Source organism: Physeter macrocephalus, chromosome 1, assembly GCF_002837175.3.
Source record: "Physeter macrocephalus isolate SW-GA chromosome 1, ASM283717v5, whole genome shotgun sequence".
Classification (NCBI taxonomy): Eukaryota; Metazoa; Chordata; class Mammalia; order Artiodactyla; family Physeteridae; genus Physeter; species Physeter macrocephalus.
In genome coordinates, this window is record NC_041214.2 from 98,442,411 (window position 1) to 98,461,476 (window position 19,066).

The window sequence follows — 19,066 nt, forward strand, 5'->3', positions numbered from 1 at the left end:
CGGAGCCTGTGCTCCGCAATGGGAGAGGCCACAACAGAGGGAGGCCCGCATACCACCAAAAAAAAAAAAAAAAAAAAAAAAAAATACACTTGGGTCCTAATGCTACCAACTGCCCATTTGTGAAGAATGGGCCGTTTTGACTAGAATTGGTTTGGTGTGGGTTTTTTTTGTGGGGGGTGGCCACGCAGTGAGGCATGCGGGATCTTACTTCCCTGACCAGGGAATGAACCCATGCCCCATGCAGTGGAAGCACAGAGTCTTACCCACTGGACTGCCAGGGAAGTCCCCTAGAACTGGTATTTTTTAAGTTGGAAGGGATGCTATATAGATCGTTAATGTGTGGTTCCTTCATTTTATAGATAATAAAACCAAGGCTCAGAAAGATAAAGTGTGTGATGGGAAGTCCACACAACCAAACAGAAACTAAATTCCAGCACTCCTAGTTTCCAGTCGAGGGTTCTTTCCACTCATCTTGTTGCCTTTTTCTGTCTAAACAAAAATGAGCAGCTAAGTCTAAAGCAAAACAACCGCCCACTCTGGCACATGTTTACACACGGGCTGGTGGTGTTATCCAAATGTGCTGTAACTCCTCTTCTCTGTGACAATAACTTAAAGATGTCCAAGCTGATGTGAAAATGAAATGGGGGAGAAAATTGCAGACTAACCTGATGACGCTTTTGTACATCCTTTTTAACTAAGAGGATCCAGGTCTTCTACAGGTAGAAAACTTGGAAAATAGCTTTTGAGTATGAAGACAAAAACCCAAAAATAAGTGAGCTGAACCAGATGCTGAAGAGCAGAGATGTCAATGAATTTTGTATGTTAGAGTTCACTTCACTAATTTACCTAAATAAGCTTTTTCCTTTATAAAATATAAACAGATGGTTTGGGTCTATTTTGTCCATGTACACACAGCCAAGTTGCTGTTTTCTGGCAAATAACCTTTGGACAGAAGTCTTTTTCTCCTTGAGGGTCCATAACCTGCACAAACACAGCATCATCAAGCCAAGAGCTCAAGTTTACCATCGTCGCTCAGTCCTGTGGACCTGTAAACACTTGTTCCACTTTCCATGGGATTGTTTGAAAGAATCATGGCAAATTAGAATGTGTTTCTGAGCTCATTTCAAGCCCATTACAGTTTTATAGACTCAGTCCTAAGCAGAAAAAAATCAAGTGCACAGCTGCCAGAGAGAGCAGAAGACTCGTATCCCAGAAAGGTGTTTATGCACCACGATAGACTTCAAACTGCACCCTCACACATAAAAGCAAAATTGACCTGGGTCATAGCACTAAGGAAACACAGAGGAGGGGAAAAAGTATAGCAATCATCTGACATTAGTTTGTTTTCCTGGATTCCTGCAACAATATTAGGCTGAGCCTGGGCTGAGAGGACTTTAGTGCTCTATTATTTTCATCAGATTTCTTACTGCCATCTCCAAAGGTAACAATAATAATAATGATGATAACGATGACGGTGAAAAAGAAAAATGCTCAAATTATACACTTAAAATCCCAAGTCCTTTAGTATTACCACTCAATTTATGAAAAGCAATAAAACTATGCAAGCATTATAACCTATGATTGGAATAACGGATGGTCTATTGGAAGAGGGAAAAAGATATCCTAGATTTCATTTCCATAAAGCCCCGTTAAGTGTCCCGTTTAAACCAAGTCTACAGTTTCATTAATCTCTTATTTCTATTTAGTTTTCTAGTGATCCGTCCCATTCAGCGGATCACACAATTCATGTAAATGGAGCTTTAAGACCATTCCTGTCCTGCCTCTCTGCAATCAAATTGTCCTTTCTAATTCCTTCTCGTGTGGAAATTCTGGAGCACCATCCAAAGTTCATGTAAACTGTGTGTCTGTCCTTCCTACAGATCCTCCCACTATCACGGAATCCAAGAGCAACGAAGCCACCACCGGGCGGAAAGCTTCTCTCAAATGTGAGGCCTCGGCGGTGCCTGCACCTGACTTTGAATGGTACCGAGATGACACCAGGTATGTGCCAAACCTGCTGCACCTCCACTGCTCTGCCAGGTCTCCCCTGCTCAACAAGGGAAACCAGAAGCCCTAATGACAAAGCCAAGCCCGGCTGTAATTAGATAGGCCTAATCCGATTAGACTCTTTATTTTCCAAGGTTTTTTACCAAGTGCTTTGGGGCTGTAGCTCTCAAACGGAACCCCAAAGCACTCAGGTTACGTGCATAGGGTGAGGCAGGTGGTTCGGGGGTAGTGTCCACCTGCGTGTCTTTCTCTCCTAGAACAGAAACCAAAGCCTGATGAAACTCCTCCATTCCCGAGTCTTCTTCATCAATGGACTTTGATTCTGATACTATGGGATTGCATGATTAAAATGAGGAACTGAGCAGTAACGACAAGCTCTACCTACTTCCTTTCTCTCCTTTTTCTCCAGTATAATGATGAAGAAGAAATGACTATACCAAATCTTCATCAGTGTTTCTCTTTACTCTTCTGTCTTTGAACCCTTAGGATAAACAGTGCCAATGGCCTTGAGATTAAGAGCACGGAGGGCCAGTCCTCCCTGACGGTGACCAACGTCACTGAAGAGCATTATGGCAACTACACCTGCGTGGCTGCCAACAATCTGGGGGTCACCAACGCCAGCCTCGTACTTTTCAGTAAGTATGCCAAAGCAGGGAGCTGCCTGGGAGATCAAGTTGATGGAGTTCTCCTGTGGAAAACTCGAAAATCATTCCCATATCTTTTAAAGGTAAACTTAAACAAAAATCAGTGTATAGCCACTGAAACAAAAACACAGGTTCACAATCCCTCTGCATAAAATGAGATTTACAAGTGAATACCTCTCCTCTCTATTCCCTGGTGTACTTTTGATAACTGCCTTGTTTTTTTGCTTGTTTTTTTAGTTTAGTTGTGTTTTGTTGTTTTTTTTTTCCTGGTTGGTTAAACTGTAAGAATATTCAGAGAACAAAAATCTCTTTGGTGATGGTCTCTTTAAGGAGCAGAGATGGTGTAAGATCGTGGAAAGTGGATGGCACTTAAAAAATGGCAGTGATGGGAGTGATTGAGGGAGAGATATTCAGTGAGGATGGATAAAGGGCTGGGAGAAGGGAGAGGCTGTAAAAAGAAAGTGTATTTTTAACAACACAAGAGGAAGAGTGGAATGAATGATTAAAACATAATATAAAATCTAAGGGAGGAAAAACGTTGCAGAAAGGTTTCCATATGACAGCAGGAAACATTACGTGTCTGATATATTTTTGGAAGAGAGATGGGATGGTGAGAGAGAGGAACAAAGCTTCTTCTTCTGAAGACCAGAGAAGGTGCTCAAGGCAGACTAAGGAAGGACAATTGATTTTAAGATACTGGTATTAATAAGAAAGCCCACCTTAGAGCCTTTCCCTTAAGCACCGTGTTGTAGTCAGATATCTGACCCCCTGCCTTGTTGGTCCGGCAGCTATGAGCACAGAAGCAAATGCCTCCTGGGAAACAGAAGTACGATGATGGGTGAGATCAGGGGAAATGACGACACTTAGAATAGGAAAATGTTTATCAGAATAAGTAAAACAAAGTGTTAGCACGTGCTGGGCTAGACAGTTCATTTGGACTAAAAGGGAAAGTCCAACGAATTTATTATTCTTTTGAAATAATAAGCCACTAGGAATTTGTTTGTTTTTTTGTTGTTTTTCTGCACAGGCTAAATTGGAAAAATTAGAAATACTATGACCAGGATAAATGTCTCCAGCTTGCTTTATTCAGTTTAGATGAGCCTTGAAGAGAAAAGATTTTAGAAAAAAAATCAATTTAAGTGGTAGTTCCCTCGAAACGTAGTATTAAAGCCATTTTACAACTGCTCAAGATCCAACTCCACTTATTTAAAAAAAACACCCCAAACTATTCTAAATTTGGCCTTCAGTTTCTCATTCATAACTCCCGTTGACTTCAGTCTGTAAGTGTGATGGGATACAGCTATGCTACAAATGCTGCATCAATATGAAGTTTAAAATTCATATCCCTGTTTACTTGTTTCCAAAGACCAAACATCAGTGTTCTTTACTTAAGCTAGAGACGTCGATATCTCAAAACACTTGAGAAGATATTTATTAAGAAATGTACTTACCTGTTTCATTCCTGACGTTAGGGATTCCGTAAATGGGGGGAAAGTAGCTTCAACTATGAATTTGAGATTCCGACAAATCTAAGGTCAGCTGATTAAGTAGAACAACATACACTTAACAAGAGGTTTTGTAGGGATTGGAAAAGAGAAAATGGGATAATTGGATTAGTTAGAGAAAGTGAGCAACTATAAATTTGCATAAAGTATGCAAATGTTCCTTTCTTGTTATCCCACCCAGAAAAAGGACTGTGCTAATGATATTTTTCAAATAATAAATACAATGATACCTATAGACTGAGAGAGAGGATGGGGAAGAAGGATAGAAGGATGGAATAGGCTCTATGATAGCCTATTTTTCACAGGTATGAAAGAAAGAAAGACACAGAGAGACAGAGAGAGAAAGGGAGGAAGAGGGGAAAAGGAAACAGTTGAGGAGGAGACGAAGAGCATGGACTAGGTCAAAGATAAGAGATACTGCAGGTCTGCTGGTGGTGATGAAAGGTAACCTCAAGCCCTGAAATACCATGGTCCTATTCACAAAAGTCCACTTAAAGTACTCAACCCAGTAAGATTAAGAAATGTCAAGAATCTTATAGAACTTCTGTTTGTAAACTAAGAATCAAGAAATTGGGCAAGGGGCTTCCCTGGTGTCGCCGTGGTTGAGAATCTGCCTGCTAATGCAGGGGACACGGGTTCGAGCTCTGGTCTGGGAGGATCCCACATGCCGCGGAGCAACTAGGCCCGTGAGCCACAACTACTGAGCGTGCGCGTCTGGAGCCTGTGCTCCGCAACAAGAGAGGCCGCGATAGTGAGAGGCCCCCGCACCGCGATGAAGAGTGGCCCCCGCCTGCCGCAACTAGAGAAAGCCCTCGCACAGAAACAAAGACCCAACGCAGCCAAAAATAAATAAATAAATTAATTAATTAATTTTAAAAAAGAAAGAAATTGGGCAAATATATCATGGTCATATTGCCCTTGATGGTTTCATAGAAGTTACCCTCATTATACCTCTGAGAAGAGTACAGGGCCATGATTAATGATGTGCTACTTCGGTGGGCCCTCTTCGAGGCAGCCCGCACTGGCACCAGCTCTGCACACCGCAGCAGGCAGAGGAGAAGAAGCACATGCCGCAGCGCTCGGCTTAGAATTGATTTCCCACCTGATGGGAAAGTTAGGAGGTGTAATACCTACAGAAGAATAGAACACAAAAGGTCACTGGGCTTTGAGGGGAAAAGAAGCTATTAAAATTGTCAAACGTTAGTGAATCTACTGTCCTATTTCTTCGACATTTTAAGGAGGAAGCTTTGCTCCTTGTGTAACAGGAATGGCAATTCTACCACAACTGCCTCGCCACCATGATTTGGGTTTGGGAGATGTGTTGTTAAAGCCTTCATAGCTGGATCTTTAAGAATAAGGCTCTATGGTAACCAATTTACACAGGTAAAAGGTGGGGAGGAGAGCACACACAGGGGAGAGGAAGAGAAAAAAATGAAAAAAAAAAAAGAAAGTACATGTGTGAACAGATTGCCCATCACTCAGCTTCAGAGTAGATGGGTTTATTGGGGAGACACTGGAAGACGCTGCTGGTGGCAGTACTTTTCCACAGAGCAGGGTCAGGAGGGGAGAGATGCCTGGGAGGCGCGGCCGTGGCCAGCACCCGTGACAGAGAGCACTATGCGGGCAGCAGGATGCTCTGCTGACCCAGCCAGTCCAAAGCAGACGAGACAGCTGGTGAGCTGCTGCCAGCCAGAGGCAGCAGCAGGTAGAAACCCAGAGCCGGAGCCCCTGAAGAGTTCATGATTATCCATCTTCACTGGTGCATCAGCACATTTTCCATGTCCACCGCGGTGACGTGCTGACTTTGTACAGAGTGTCAGTTTGCGGTCACTGATACATCTTGTCCTCCACCATATGCTTCTTCACTCTCTATTCAAATGTTATCTTCAAAGGGGTCAAAATAATTGAATGAGAGTGCAAGAATACCTCGTATTCATAGTCATTTTTCCTAAGCCAGTGGAAGCATTCCTTTCTCATTTGTCTTGTCCTCCATACATTCTAGTATTCTGGTTTTTTCTGGTTTTGTTTTTGTTTTTTTTGCAGTATGCGGGCCTCTCACTGCTGTGGCCTCTCCCGTCGCGGAGCACAGGCTCCGGACGCGCAGGCTCAGCGGCCATGGCTCACGGGCCCAGCCGCTCCGCGGCATGTGGGATCTTCCCGGACCGGGGCACGAACCCGCGTCCCCTGCATCGGCAGGCGGACTCTCAACCACTGCGCCACCAGGGAAGCCCAAGTATTCTGTTTATTAAGGATCCATTCCCTTAGCCTATATATCCAAGTAATGCCTTTTATATCTTTTTTTCATCCTTGGCAAAGTGTTACATTATATCATTTCTCTGTACACATTAATCCATGGTACAATGTATACAGTCAAGGATTCCGCTCCTTAGTTTTTGTAAGATGTGGGAATATGTATCACATGGGTGAAGACTTGGACTTCTGGTGATGCCAAGAGACATTCCATTGTCAGCATGTGTAACATAACAGAGTCCATGTATCCACACTAGTGACTGCAAGGCATCCTCAAAGGAAACCTTATCTTGTTCTATTGCTTGCACTGAGTTATTTTTAAAGCAACAGGTAGGGAGGAAGAATAAGGGAGATGATTTTAACGTCATCACTTCTTATCAAGTGAGTATGTACAAGGTACTCTGCACATGTGCCGAACTCTTAACATACGTGATCTCATTTAATCATCAGGACAGCCTTATTAGGCACTCTTATTTCTCCATTATACAAAGAGGTTAAGTAACTAGTGCAACTAAGTAAGGCTGCTGGGATTTAAATTCAGGTAATCTCCTTCCAGGGTCCAGGCTCTAAACCAACACGTTATCTAGATTAGTATATGTAGGGAAAATGTTAGGAGATGTATCTTCTGTAGTTTGGAGGTGAAAAGACATCTAACGTCTTTCTCCTTTTTTCACTTAATGATATTTTTTCACTGACTAAATATTGTTATATTCCTTCCCACCCAGGGGCACTACTTCCACCACCTCCCACTTCCATTTCCATTAACCCTCACCAGCCTGCGTCCACTAGATTAGTGAGACCGTTGGTTCATCTTTGGCACATTGAGATTTTGAGCAGGGAGTCCAGCCTACTACTCAGCTTTTGACCCTAGGCATGTCAAAAGAAGGCATTCGTCATGTTAAAGGACAGTCCTACTGATCAGTTGCCTTCTACTTTAGAGAAATGTGTGGATCGATAAGGTATTTTGAGGCTACTGAGTACAAAAGAATAAAAATACAAAGAAATCTACACTGAGCCATACCACATCTGTGCATAGGAGGTTTTAAAATTTTCTTTTTAATTGTAAAAGATCATTAACCTGTAAACCTATACTTGATTAAATTTCAAGAACAACCTCAGCAACGCAGCACTGGAGAGAGCCCTTAAAATCAGGGCCTCCCTGTGTCTATAGAAGTCATTTTAAGTTATTACCTTTGGGGCCCAGCATTTAAATATACACCACGTGATGATGCTAGTTAAGACTTGGCAAAGCCTCTTAACCAGCTACTACTGGATGCCATGTGATAAAGCAGTTCGAGCAGCTATTTGAACACTCTCCACATGTAGTTTGAAAGACTGGCTTTGAACTCCTTATGAGGGCTCTCTGTGAGTACAGTAGGAAATAGACAGTCACCAGGACTAGTTTTAGATTTAAGAGTAGGCACTGAATATGCCTACTTCCAGAGAGACCATTGACAATATCCAGTACCCACTGGAAAATAAAAGAAAATCATATCTGAGTTAATAAATTACCTCTCTCTGTACACCCTACTGTCAATCCCAGCTTTTGTCATTTAGGTGCTTTTAATTCATAGGGGTTTCTTTCAAAGTGTTAACTCCAGTTTAACTGTTTTTTATGGTGTCCAAGCAGAATCAGCCAATAACACCCTCCACCCCATTTAGCAGATAAGAAACCAAAGCTCAGACTTAAGACTTACCAAGAGCCACAGCAGATCGTATTGGGGTAAACCTTGCATTCTGTCTTAGAACCTCCCAATCAATTGCTAAGCTATGTTGACCTCCTCAAATACTAGCAGGAAAAAGACAGAGCACATAGCACCAACGTTCCTGCTCTCCCCTACGTTTAAATGTTAAAAGTCGGAGATTTTCATCTTAAGTGGTATTTACTTCACTTTACACTCTTACAGGAGCCCATAAACCCTGGCATAAACTACAAAATACAGCGAAATGATGGTGGAAGAATAAGGATAAAAAGCTAGGATGGGGAAACATCTAAGGAATGATTAGCCAGTAGGATGAAATTAAGAGAAAGAGAATAACTAATGGGGTGTGATGGGGCTAAGATGATGATAACAGGGTGGAGCTAAGACGATAATAACACGCTGGGAAATCGTTGAAGAGGCAATGAGAAGGGGGTGGATGAGATGTTTAGCAATAGAAATGGTCTTGTCGAAATGAGGGCAGAGTGCATTTACCCAGCTGTGAACAGTGTGATGAGAAAATATTAAGCTGAGTCATTTAAACAGTCTGAATAATAATTGTAATAAGAATAAAATAAGATAGATATAATATAATACGGGACAGTGGTCTCCAACTGCTCTATAAATGCTGAAAGCAGTTTAGCTATTTATTTTCAAAGCTGGAAACTAAATACCAAATAGCCAGTGGAGCTTTAAAACATTTTTCTCCTTGACACTTGTGCAACTAAGACACAATCTTTCACTGTGCTACTATTGACTTGTTCCATCTTAATGCACTTATAAAACTTTGGCATTTAAGCCACAACTTTCATCCAAGAAAGGAAAGCTCACTCTTCAAGGAGACTGGGTTTTCTTAGCGTCCAGATGTATTGAGTGCCCAAATTCCAGGCAAAATCTACTCTTCTAAGTTTATGTTACAAGATGGCAGGCAGATCAGATTTGAATGTGCACATATGCTTTTCTTTTTACGGTTTTGATTTTTGTTGATTTTCATTTATCACTGGTCTTTATCTAACCAAGCTGCTAGGAAGAATGTAGAAAAGTATTATGATTACATTACATTATAGGGTTTGGGGGTAGCAAGTAATGCATCCTATCCCTAATGCAACATTCTGTCTTTCTGAAAGAGCCCCGGAGGAGGATTTAGAGTTAAACCTGGGTTTTGATGAGACAAATAGAGGATACCTTAAAGCCTGAACTCTTTCAGCACGTTCAATTTATGGTCAGTAGCTTAGTGATGGGACTGTGAGGGACTCATGAGCTGAGACTCTAGTGTTTAAAAGAAAAGCACGTCTTACTACGGAACAGGATGTGTCATCAAGCAAATCTGACTGGTCATCAAACTTAAGATGAGATTGTATTATCACAAGGGGGTGGCATTAAGGAAAAGACTAAAAACCAGATTTCATCATGCCAAGAAGCTTAGTATATTTGCATTACTCTTGCACTGATATCAGTAATGTGGAAGGAAAAATCTGAGGGAAAAATTGAATTAGTATTTACCAAAATAAATTTTCTAGATGCTTGGCTAAAGCTGATATGAACTGTAGGGCTTAAAGGGAGGAAAGGAGTCTTTAGTTACCACAGGTTCATCTGTCAAAAGTTAAAGAGCCCAGAACCAGGGCCAAGATGCATGACCTGAATTTGATCACTACTAATTTCAATACCCTCAATACCAACACCCCCCAAAATCTGTAATCTTGGTGGATTTTCCAGAGGAGGGCAGGATCCTGTTTGTAGGGTTACCACAATATGGTGTTATCCCCTATTCTAGCTAATTTTTTTTAAAGACTTTGGATGTTAAAGTTTACTAATAGCTCTCTGATAATTTAGTGTTGGCAGGAAGGACAGACAAATGCTTTACAGGAGATATGATCCCATAGGCGTGAAAATTCATCTGTTTTATAATTGAGTAGCTAAACATGAGTAAGATATATCTTTATCTATCTATATAAATTCTCCATGATGCTTACTATTTTTTCCCCTTTAGAGCGTGTTTTACCCACAATCCCCCACCCCATTCAAGGTCAGTATGATTTTTATCGTTGTAGTTCTCTTGCTGGGTCATTCTCCATCACCTATAATGTGCAAAACACAAAAAGGGGGAAGCACCTTGACAAAATTCGCATACAAAAGGAATCATTTTTTTCTTTAAACCTTCAAAAAAAGGTCAATCGATTGCCCTCACACTAGTTGAAAGGCAGGTAACTGGTCTGTACCTGACCTAACTTCAAGTTGGTCACTAACTGGGGAGACAGTGCTAAACTCAGACAGCAATTTTTTGTTCTATTAATACATATTACAGGTAACTATGAACTCACATATTTGGAACACAGCCAGTTAAATTCTGTAGCTCACAAAAATATGAATCCTCTAACTGACCACCTTATACAATCCAAATCTGAAGTCATTTGTATTACTTGTAAAAATGAACTTATCTATTACCAAAGGTTGAACTCAGCCAGATTACAAGGACATTACCTTTTCTTAAAATCTTGGCCAATTTGGGGGCGTTTCCTTTTAAACATAACTATTTTAGAAAACACAAATAAGAAAACAAGGTAAACATTCCATATTCCTTTTCACAGAACTTTCTACACACTCAAATTAAATTTTGCCTTCTACATCACGTTTAGCTGCAAGTGCAGTGCAGCCCCGACCTTCTAGCTTAAGGGCATTTAAAGGCAAATTGGCAAATAAAATTAAAACAATAAAAAAACCTGAAATGAAACCAACCTACCATTGAAATTAAATTCCAGAAAAGTGATTTGCAAATAACACTCAAAGACTTGAGAAAAAATGGAAAGTAGGCCATGTGGAGCCTAGTGTGGAAAAAAATAAATCCAATTAAACAAGATTGTCGTATACACTCTAAAGGAAATGTGCTCAGAATTAAAGGTAGGAAGCTGCTGTTTTATAAGTTTGAAGAGGGATCATGTTTCATTAACACTTGTCCAAACTAAAAATTAGGCCAGAATTGGGTGTAGATATGGAGAGTGTCAATAATGCGATGTTTTGCATATGTATGTATTCACATATATGCAAACTTAATTATATTAGAAATGAGAATTGCAAGGTTTCAAGGATCAACTAGACAGCTTAATAAAAGAATTATTCTTAAATTTGAAGTAGGGACCAAACTATTTTTAGAAGAACTCTGTTGAATAAAATTCTTCCCTAAAACATTGATGAAACCTGTTTCTTATCCCAGTCACTAAAAATAAAACTGTTAAATGTGCCTGTTTTTTAGACTTGACAAGAAACTCAGTGTTCATGGAAAGCATCCCATTTTGAATTCCTGACATGCCACAGTCATTTTAAAACATTTATCTTCTACTGTTGCTGCAGAGATTGACACCATTTTATCATGTTGCCATCTTGCAAATATCTTGATGTGACAAACATGCACATACGCGTTTGTCCCAATGGGTAACATTTTCAAAGAGGTCATGCTCCATCCAAGATGGGCTTTATACAGTGTCACTATGACTCGAGGTATCCTTTGTGAGAGCAGTCCTACAGCCACAAAGTCAAATATTTTATCTGATCACTCTTTATAATATATATAACGTTGAACAAAATGAAGCCAGACACTGTTCACAAAGGACAGCTGTTTGATATTGAAAAACAGTTTGGACCAGGATGGAGCATGTGGGATTTTGTTGAACTTGTTATTTTCCCACAAACAGAACTGTTGATTGGAGAATGACCCTAGTTTGATTTTACATTGTAGATAGACTTTTGTAGATAACTTCCATAGATCCAATAGTTTTAGAGAATATAGTTTATCTGACTACTAATACTTAGGGCTTCTGCTCGTAGAAATTGAAAAGCTGTTCATGGAGACTTGGGGTAACAGGTGAGAGAGGTAGTTATAGGAAGTGCCCTCTTAAGTTTCCTGTTCCTTACAAGGACTTTTACTTTCTAGAATCAAATCGGTTTTCTTCTCTTCTTTCCAATCAAGATGGCAGCCCATGTGAAATACAGTTTCCTGTGGAAAAAAATACTAACATATGGGCTCCTTAACCCTTTTTATAGTGCCCCTTGTGTACCGAAATATCTAAGAAAAGATGACTGCCTCACTGTGGTCATAACTATAACACGAGACACCTTCATTTAATTAAATATTATATATTGTCATCATCTGTGTGCAATCCTACCTTTCCCTCCTAAAGTGTGAAGATGTCTATAAGCAGATGGTTGATGCAAATGGCTTGAAGGATTTTGAGCCAATTAATTTCCATAAGGTGTTTTGAAAGTAGGAGAAAGTCCCCAATCTCCTTTACTTTCCTCCCATCATAAAAAAAGGGAACTTTCCCTCCTACTTTCCAATAACAGAAACACATGTCTAATTTCAGCTGCTTCATTGTTAATATCTCTCATTGGAGGGTCTCCCCTCCTACCCCCTCTCTACATGGCTCATCAAGGTGACTGGAGATAAACAGCAGAGTTGCAGCAGGAAAGCAGTCCTAAACCTCTTCAAGCTGTGATTTAAAAAAAAACAAGGCTCAGTAAATCCAATGTGTTTCCCTTGGGTTTCCTTCATCACATTGCTTGATTTTCTGCAGTGATAATAATAATACTGGAATTACACCAAAGGATAATTTGTATTGTCTGCGGCCAATCAGAAATTTTCAAATTTCCTTTCCTCTTATGCCAAAAACAAAACAAAACAAAAAAATCAGGGTGCTTCCCTGCTCCTTAATTTAAAAAATAAATAAATAAATAAATAGATAGATAGATAAATAAATTTAAAAAAATAGTGTGCCATTTTTGATCTGTTTCTGATAGGTGTTTTTTTCCATTAATTTTAATTTAGGTTTATTTATTCTGAAATGAGGCCTGAATTGCATATATTTGCATAACTACCCATGACTACATCGCTGCAGAAAATCCACTGAATTGTAAAATGGGGAAAGAGCCAGCTCTAAATGTCTGAGGGAACTTTTCTCACTTTGTTAGTCTCAAATCATTTCCTGAGGGCTCTGAATACTGAGAATCGGGTAACATCGCTCCCGTCTCCTCCCCATACACAGCCCCTCATGATGGACGTGCACCAGAGATGCTCTCACATTTAGAAGGACTACAGGTGCAGAATGAGGTGATGAAACCAGCCTCAGGAAGTAAAAATAAAGGGAAAGAAGAGAAAAGGACAAGAACAAACCACCGTTGTGTGTTTATCACCCTCAAGAGAAGAATTCCCTCGAGCTCAAGGCTCTCTGGCCACAATTACTGCCACTTAAAAAAAAAAATTAATAACCCTGGAATCTGTCTACCCTGTTTGCCTCCCATCTGATTATTTATTCCAAGTGAACAGCCTTTCCATTCACTAACCCCGTGTGGCTAGTAGGTTTGGGAAATGTTTGAGATTATCTTCCAGGTTCAGGCACTGCACTGGGTTTGTTCACAGCTGCTTGCCATTCCGTTCCTGTTTTTCCATTGATAAAACACATTGTGCATGGCTGGGTTTGCATGATTAATACAGCTGTCTAAAGCTCACTCTGAAAACAAAACACGCCCCACAATTAAAGTTAAAAAAAAATTAATACCCACAAACAAACCAGGCTTGCAGAAATCTGCACTCCTCCTGGCCTGCTTCCTTCCACGGGGAGACTGGTGTTGCTATGGGTGGGCCTGGCATCTGAACAGCCAGATTCTATCTCTAGAAAGAGGAGGAGATGTACCTGCCCTCAGCCGGCACTCCCAGGAATGGGTTCTCAAATCAGACTCCACTGGCAAGGAAGGAAAACAGGGAGAAAAATCCTACAAAGATCCCATGCTGTGAGGGTGGCTGGACTATCCCTACAGCTTCATTTATTTTCTGTAGGATATTATCCCAGGGATCAATGAGAGAATGCTTCTTTTCAGCCCCTTATTATAATGGCAGTTTTACCTTAACTAATAAGAATGGTAATATTAATAATAATAATAATAATAGCTAACATAGATAATGGGCTTCTCATGTAATAGAGTTCTAAGGGCTTTTGCATGTATTAATCCAACACCCCTAGGAAACTTAACATGCACCTTCTCCTACACTTTTAATCATCAAAGTACACCCAAATTCCAATCTACTCCTTGCTGCACTCAGGTACATATATAAATCTATAGTACATTATAAATAACCATTATGTATGCATTCATGTTCATTAGATATGTATTAGATACACCTGTCTAATGAATTTTAAACACTCATCTAATTTATTTTATGTATTATAATGCTTATGTAATACAGTTGCCTTACAATCCATACACTTTTACAAAGTCCATTTCCAGACCCACTCAACACACAGAGTTGTATGCCCAACTCACGCAGAGATTTGAAAGCATCCATCTTTAAAAAATATGAGCAGAGCTGTCTGGCATCAGAACATCTAATTTCACACACTTATTCAGGCTGATTTACATACACACCTCTATTAATCATGGATAATTACTAGCATTGTTCTCTTTAATTCAGTTTTTCCAACTGTGAAATGGGAAAGAAATTATATTTTTCATGCCTACAAGCTCAAAGTGGTGTTTTAAATAATATGTAAAATAGAGCTTCAATTTCCTAGAAAGAAAGCATATTGAATGCAAAATGATCATATTCAGATACACATATGTCTTATAATTTTTAAAGATGTACTTATAGTTAAAGATGTACTTGTATCATGTATCATGTTGCCTGGATATTAGTTAGATAAAAGTTCAGTTTGGCTTCATTATAGTTTGACGTATTTTGGATTCTAGGGATGTCTGAAATGCCCACACTGCTAACAAGTTTAAATAGAGAAGTATCCCAAGGTCAGATAAAGAAGACTTTTCATTATTTTTCACCACCTCATAATACTACACTTAAGAGGAGCCGCCAGCTGCACAGTTCCCTACTGTGTGACACACACTCATACACTCATGCACTTGCTGTGGATGCCCATATGCACATTGCCACCTGTCAGACTAATCCATAATGATCAATCTAAAGAACCTGCCCTTTTTTTCTGCTCAAAGGTGTAAAGCATGTCCTAGGAAAGGCTTCAGTGTTTAAGTACATTTCTCCTTTCCCACTAGGTGATGGAAACAAGGGTCTTGTTTTTTTTAATAGAACTTAGGTAGCCACGTCAACACAAATTTACAGCAGAATCATGGGCCGTGATTAATACAATGAAGATGATTAAGAGTTGACATGAATACCTGACAACCACCCTCTGACTCCTTTAATGGGAACAGGAGTCTGACTTCCTCCCGGTCTATCCCAAGTGGGATAGTTGTGCCAATACTTCACCTAGAATCAATACTTCACCAGCCAATCCAACGATTTAGACCCAACTGTAATAGGTAGCCCAAACCACTGATTTAGACCCAGTTGTAACAAGCACTTCTCTCTGTTGAATCCACTTCTGTGTTTTGCTCTTTCACCTTTTCATTCTTCCTTCTGTCCTGTTTCCTAAACGGTTCTTGTTCTCTCCCTGTTAAAATTTTCTGGCAAGTATAATTCTGAAATTTATTCACGCTCTTATTTAAATGTCCAACAGAAGCTTGGACGTGTTACCTCTCTCAGAATTTACATTTAGCTTCAAGCTAAATGGCTAAAAATCCTACCGTGTCAATTTAAAGGAAGGAGAATTTTTAGCCCTGGGACTCTTTTCTGAGGCCTTTTCTTATTTTCCTAGTCTGGATCTGCCTACATCAGTCAGCCTTTCCTGGTGATCTCCCTGTATTTATGCCTTGCTGTGCTATTTAGATTTCTAGAGCCAGCAGGGACTTGAAGATGAATATTTTTTAAAAATCCAAGCTCCCACTAAATTTTAATTTGATGGAAATATTTCTCTTCTATGAGCTTTATGAGAAAAAAAAATCTTTCAAAGTAACAATTACATTTTAGGATTAAGTTTGAGTAATTGACAGTCTTGTCTTTTTAATTAAAAGGAAGAAAGCCGCCTAAAAAGAGCTCAGTGAGATTTGCAGCAGAAAATGTTAGCATGCTGCCCCAAAGGGTGAGAAGACCAGGATCTTGAATGGACAGAAAATGCTGATGCAGGTCCCTCTGGTCTTTAGAGAGCTCGCCTCGGTGTTTGCCAGAGTGTGACATTTAGCAGAAGGTAGCAATGTGCTGTGAGGAGTGTTGCTGGGTGTAGCCAGGAAGGAGGTCCTTTCACTGGAAGCTTCGCTCTAGGTTCAGAGACATGATACAGATCAAGAGTCTTTAAAGGAAGTGGCACTACTTAAGAGTTAAAAAAGAAAGAATACATATTCTTCCAAGAATTCAATCATCAACGTAGTATAGCCCTGCAAAAGTATAATCTTTAATTTTCGTCTGCCCCATGGCTTCCTCTTTCCTTTTCCCCTGAAATTCTTATTTCTATTATCTGTATTTCTTGATCTTCTTTTTCTCTACATTTTACACCATATTCACCTTGCATTATGCATACATTCTCTTTTTGACATCCTTCAAATAAAACCATAGAAAAAGTTCTGATGTTGTTAACATTCACTTCTAAACACTGGTTACCAGCCATGCAAGCACCACAAAGCCATTATCCCATCTATCTGGGGGAAACATCTCCTTCTGAAGAGGCAAGATACAAATTAACCTTAGTAACAACTTCTCTTATATAGTCACTCCGTCCCCACAATGTTCTTTCATCATCACAAGTCATTTGTAGGTATTAAATTAAACAAGCACTTCCATAGGGGAAAAAAATCAGCTTAAGGCGTCCCACCTTACATCTCCCCTTGTATACTGTGGTGAAGAAACACACCTGCCAAGTCAGAATACAGCATGACATAATGAGTTTGGAATTCCAACTTAAGGTGTTCATTTGTACACAGATATATGGTGGGAGTAGGCAGACCACTCACTAGGACTCCACTGAGAATTGTCAGCTATAGCCACCACAAATCAGTAGGGGGAGAGAGACCTTACAAGTCATTTATCATGCTTCCTAATTGGACCCTGGGGAGTCAAGCACTGCCATAGTTTACTGCACTATTTTACTCATCACAATGCTGATTGTAAAAGAAAATGCTTCCGACATCTCTGTAACACATGTGTACGTTTCAATACCTAGACATTACCATTAACAGAGTATCTTTGCTATAAATCACAGCTATCAGTCCATTCTACTTTATCTGCCCCATACTCACAAGGGAGATTCTGCTTCAACCACTCACCTTCCAAACCTTGCAGTTCCGGTATGACTTTTAACTGCCTAAGAGGATATTGTTTGGGGCAACAGTAGCATCTTGTGCTTTCAAAAGATTTAAAAAAACCAGTAAGAGATAACTGTGCCTCGGCTGAGCACCCATTCTGTGCATTATCCCATCCTCTTTAGCCCGCACGGCACCAAGCATCCCCAGCCATGTTCTATGTTGGAAAGTTTCTTGGCCATTCTAAAGTGCTTTCTCAATTGTCCATGTGAATGTTTGGAGGGCAGAAGCAACTAAGAAAAAAAGGAAAGAAAGAAGGAAAAGCAGTAGCTTGCACTTCTCTTTGTTGAATCGCAAGTTAGAGAGTAACTTGGGAGATTTGTTCTATTTTCTTCCCTGGAGTTCCTGAACACAGGTAAGTTCATTGTTGAAAGCTGCTTTGTGTTGCAGTGCTGAAAAAGATGGCATGCTCTCATCCATTGGAGTTTGGTCTTCCCTAAGGATCAGCCCTCCCATTCTATCATTAAATGAATAGTGTCACGTGTTCTGCATTTAGATGACTCTCCACTTGCTTTTGCATTGTAAAGTTCCTTTTAGAGTCCATGTTTTCTTTTTCTCTGATTTCTAACCATGAGGAACACAAGAAATAAACTTCATTCTCAATGGGCAGTGCACACTAGTTTCTGGCCCAGATGAAGTTTATTTAACAATACACGATATTTTGATTACACTATTCATTCCCTCAAAAAAAAAAAAAAAGTACTATCCTAGTACTTTTTATGTGCCAAGGTCTCAACTGGATCTTGGGAAACACTGTGAAGAGCAAGCCAGACACGGCCTCAGCACTAATAGAGCTTAGAGACCAGACGGGGCAGTAGATGATGAACTAAGCAATCACAGGAAACTTTGCTAAGTTGAGGAAACCTGTGTGGTATATGGGGAGCACAGAACAGGGGCACCTTAGCTAACCTGGACTGGTCAGAGAGGCTTCCAGGTGAAAGTGAAGTTCAAAATTAAGGCAGAAAGGAGAGAAGGGAGAGAATAGCAGAGCATCCCAGGAATGCAGAGGTCTGGAATCCAGAGAGAGCTGAACAATATGGTCTAATGAATTTTTAAAATCTGAAAAAAAAATACATTTTTCCCTAATAGTTTCTTACTTTTCCTTGTTTGTATCTGGCCTGTTTAAAAAGAAAAGTGATCAACCAGTGGAGTTAAAAGAGAGGAGATGGGCGTTTCTGCCCCGGTTACACATTTAACACAAGAAAGAGCACCCGTCAGCCTGATTGTACGGATATGTACAGATAGTGTATACTGTATGGTAGGTGGTGTTATAGAGGTGAGTTTTCTGGAGGATGCTGAGAGCCTATAATCTAGCAGAACATCTAGAGAAAACTTTCAGCCTCTCAACAAGGAGGTTTGATAGTAGGTTTTTATTTTAGTTGTAGGAACTGTCAGGTCATATGCAGCCATTTGCGTTTTCCAGGAGCTGCTCTAGAACCTGGCGATGATGCTATGTTTGGAGTCGGTGACACAGCAGGAATGACAGATAAATTACTGAGGCGTCCTGGCGCTCCAAGTAGTACAGTCACTGCGAAGGGCCCAAAGCAGAACCAAGAACCGCCTTCACCAAGTTCTGCCCTGCGGCGGTCAGTGCCGCAGACGTTTTTTTTTTTTTTTTTTTTTTTGTGGTACGCGGGCCTCCCCCTGCCGTGGCCTCTCCTGCGGAGGTCAGTGCCGCAGACGTTTTTTTTTTTTTTTTTTTTTTGTGGTATGCGGGCCTCCCCCTGCCGTGGCCTCTCCCGTTGCGGAGCACAGGCTCCGGACGCGC

At 40.3% G+C, this 19,066-nt stretch overlaps 1 protein-coding gene across 2 annotated transcripts in view; it reads left to right on the forward strand.

The window, feature by feature from the left end:
• The window catches only part of LSAMP (limbic system associated membrane protein), a 652,949-nt gene that overhangs the window by 618,063 nt on the left and 15,820 nt on the right, over positions 1-19,066 (forward strand). Inside the window, exons 5-7 of one of the 2 annotated variants that reach the window (XM_055085164.1) lie at positions 1,881-2,001; positions 2,494-2,642; positions 12,926-12,981. In XM_055085164.1, coding sequence (XP_054941139.1) covers positions 1,881-2,001; positions 2,494-2,642; positions 12,926-12,945 — 290 coding nt within the window. In that variant the 3' untranslated portion in view covers positions 12,946-12,981. Of the gene's footprint in view, positions 1-1,880; positions 2,002-2,493; positions 2,643-12,925; positions 12,982-19,066 lie in introns of those variants that run through there. The other variant, XM_024120416.1, reaches the window with a different exon arrangement.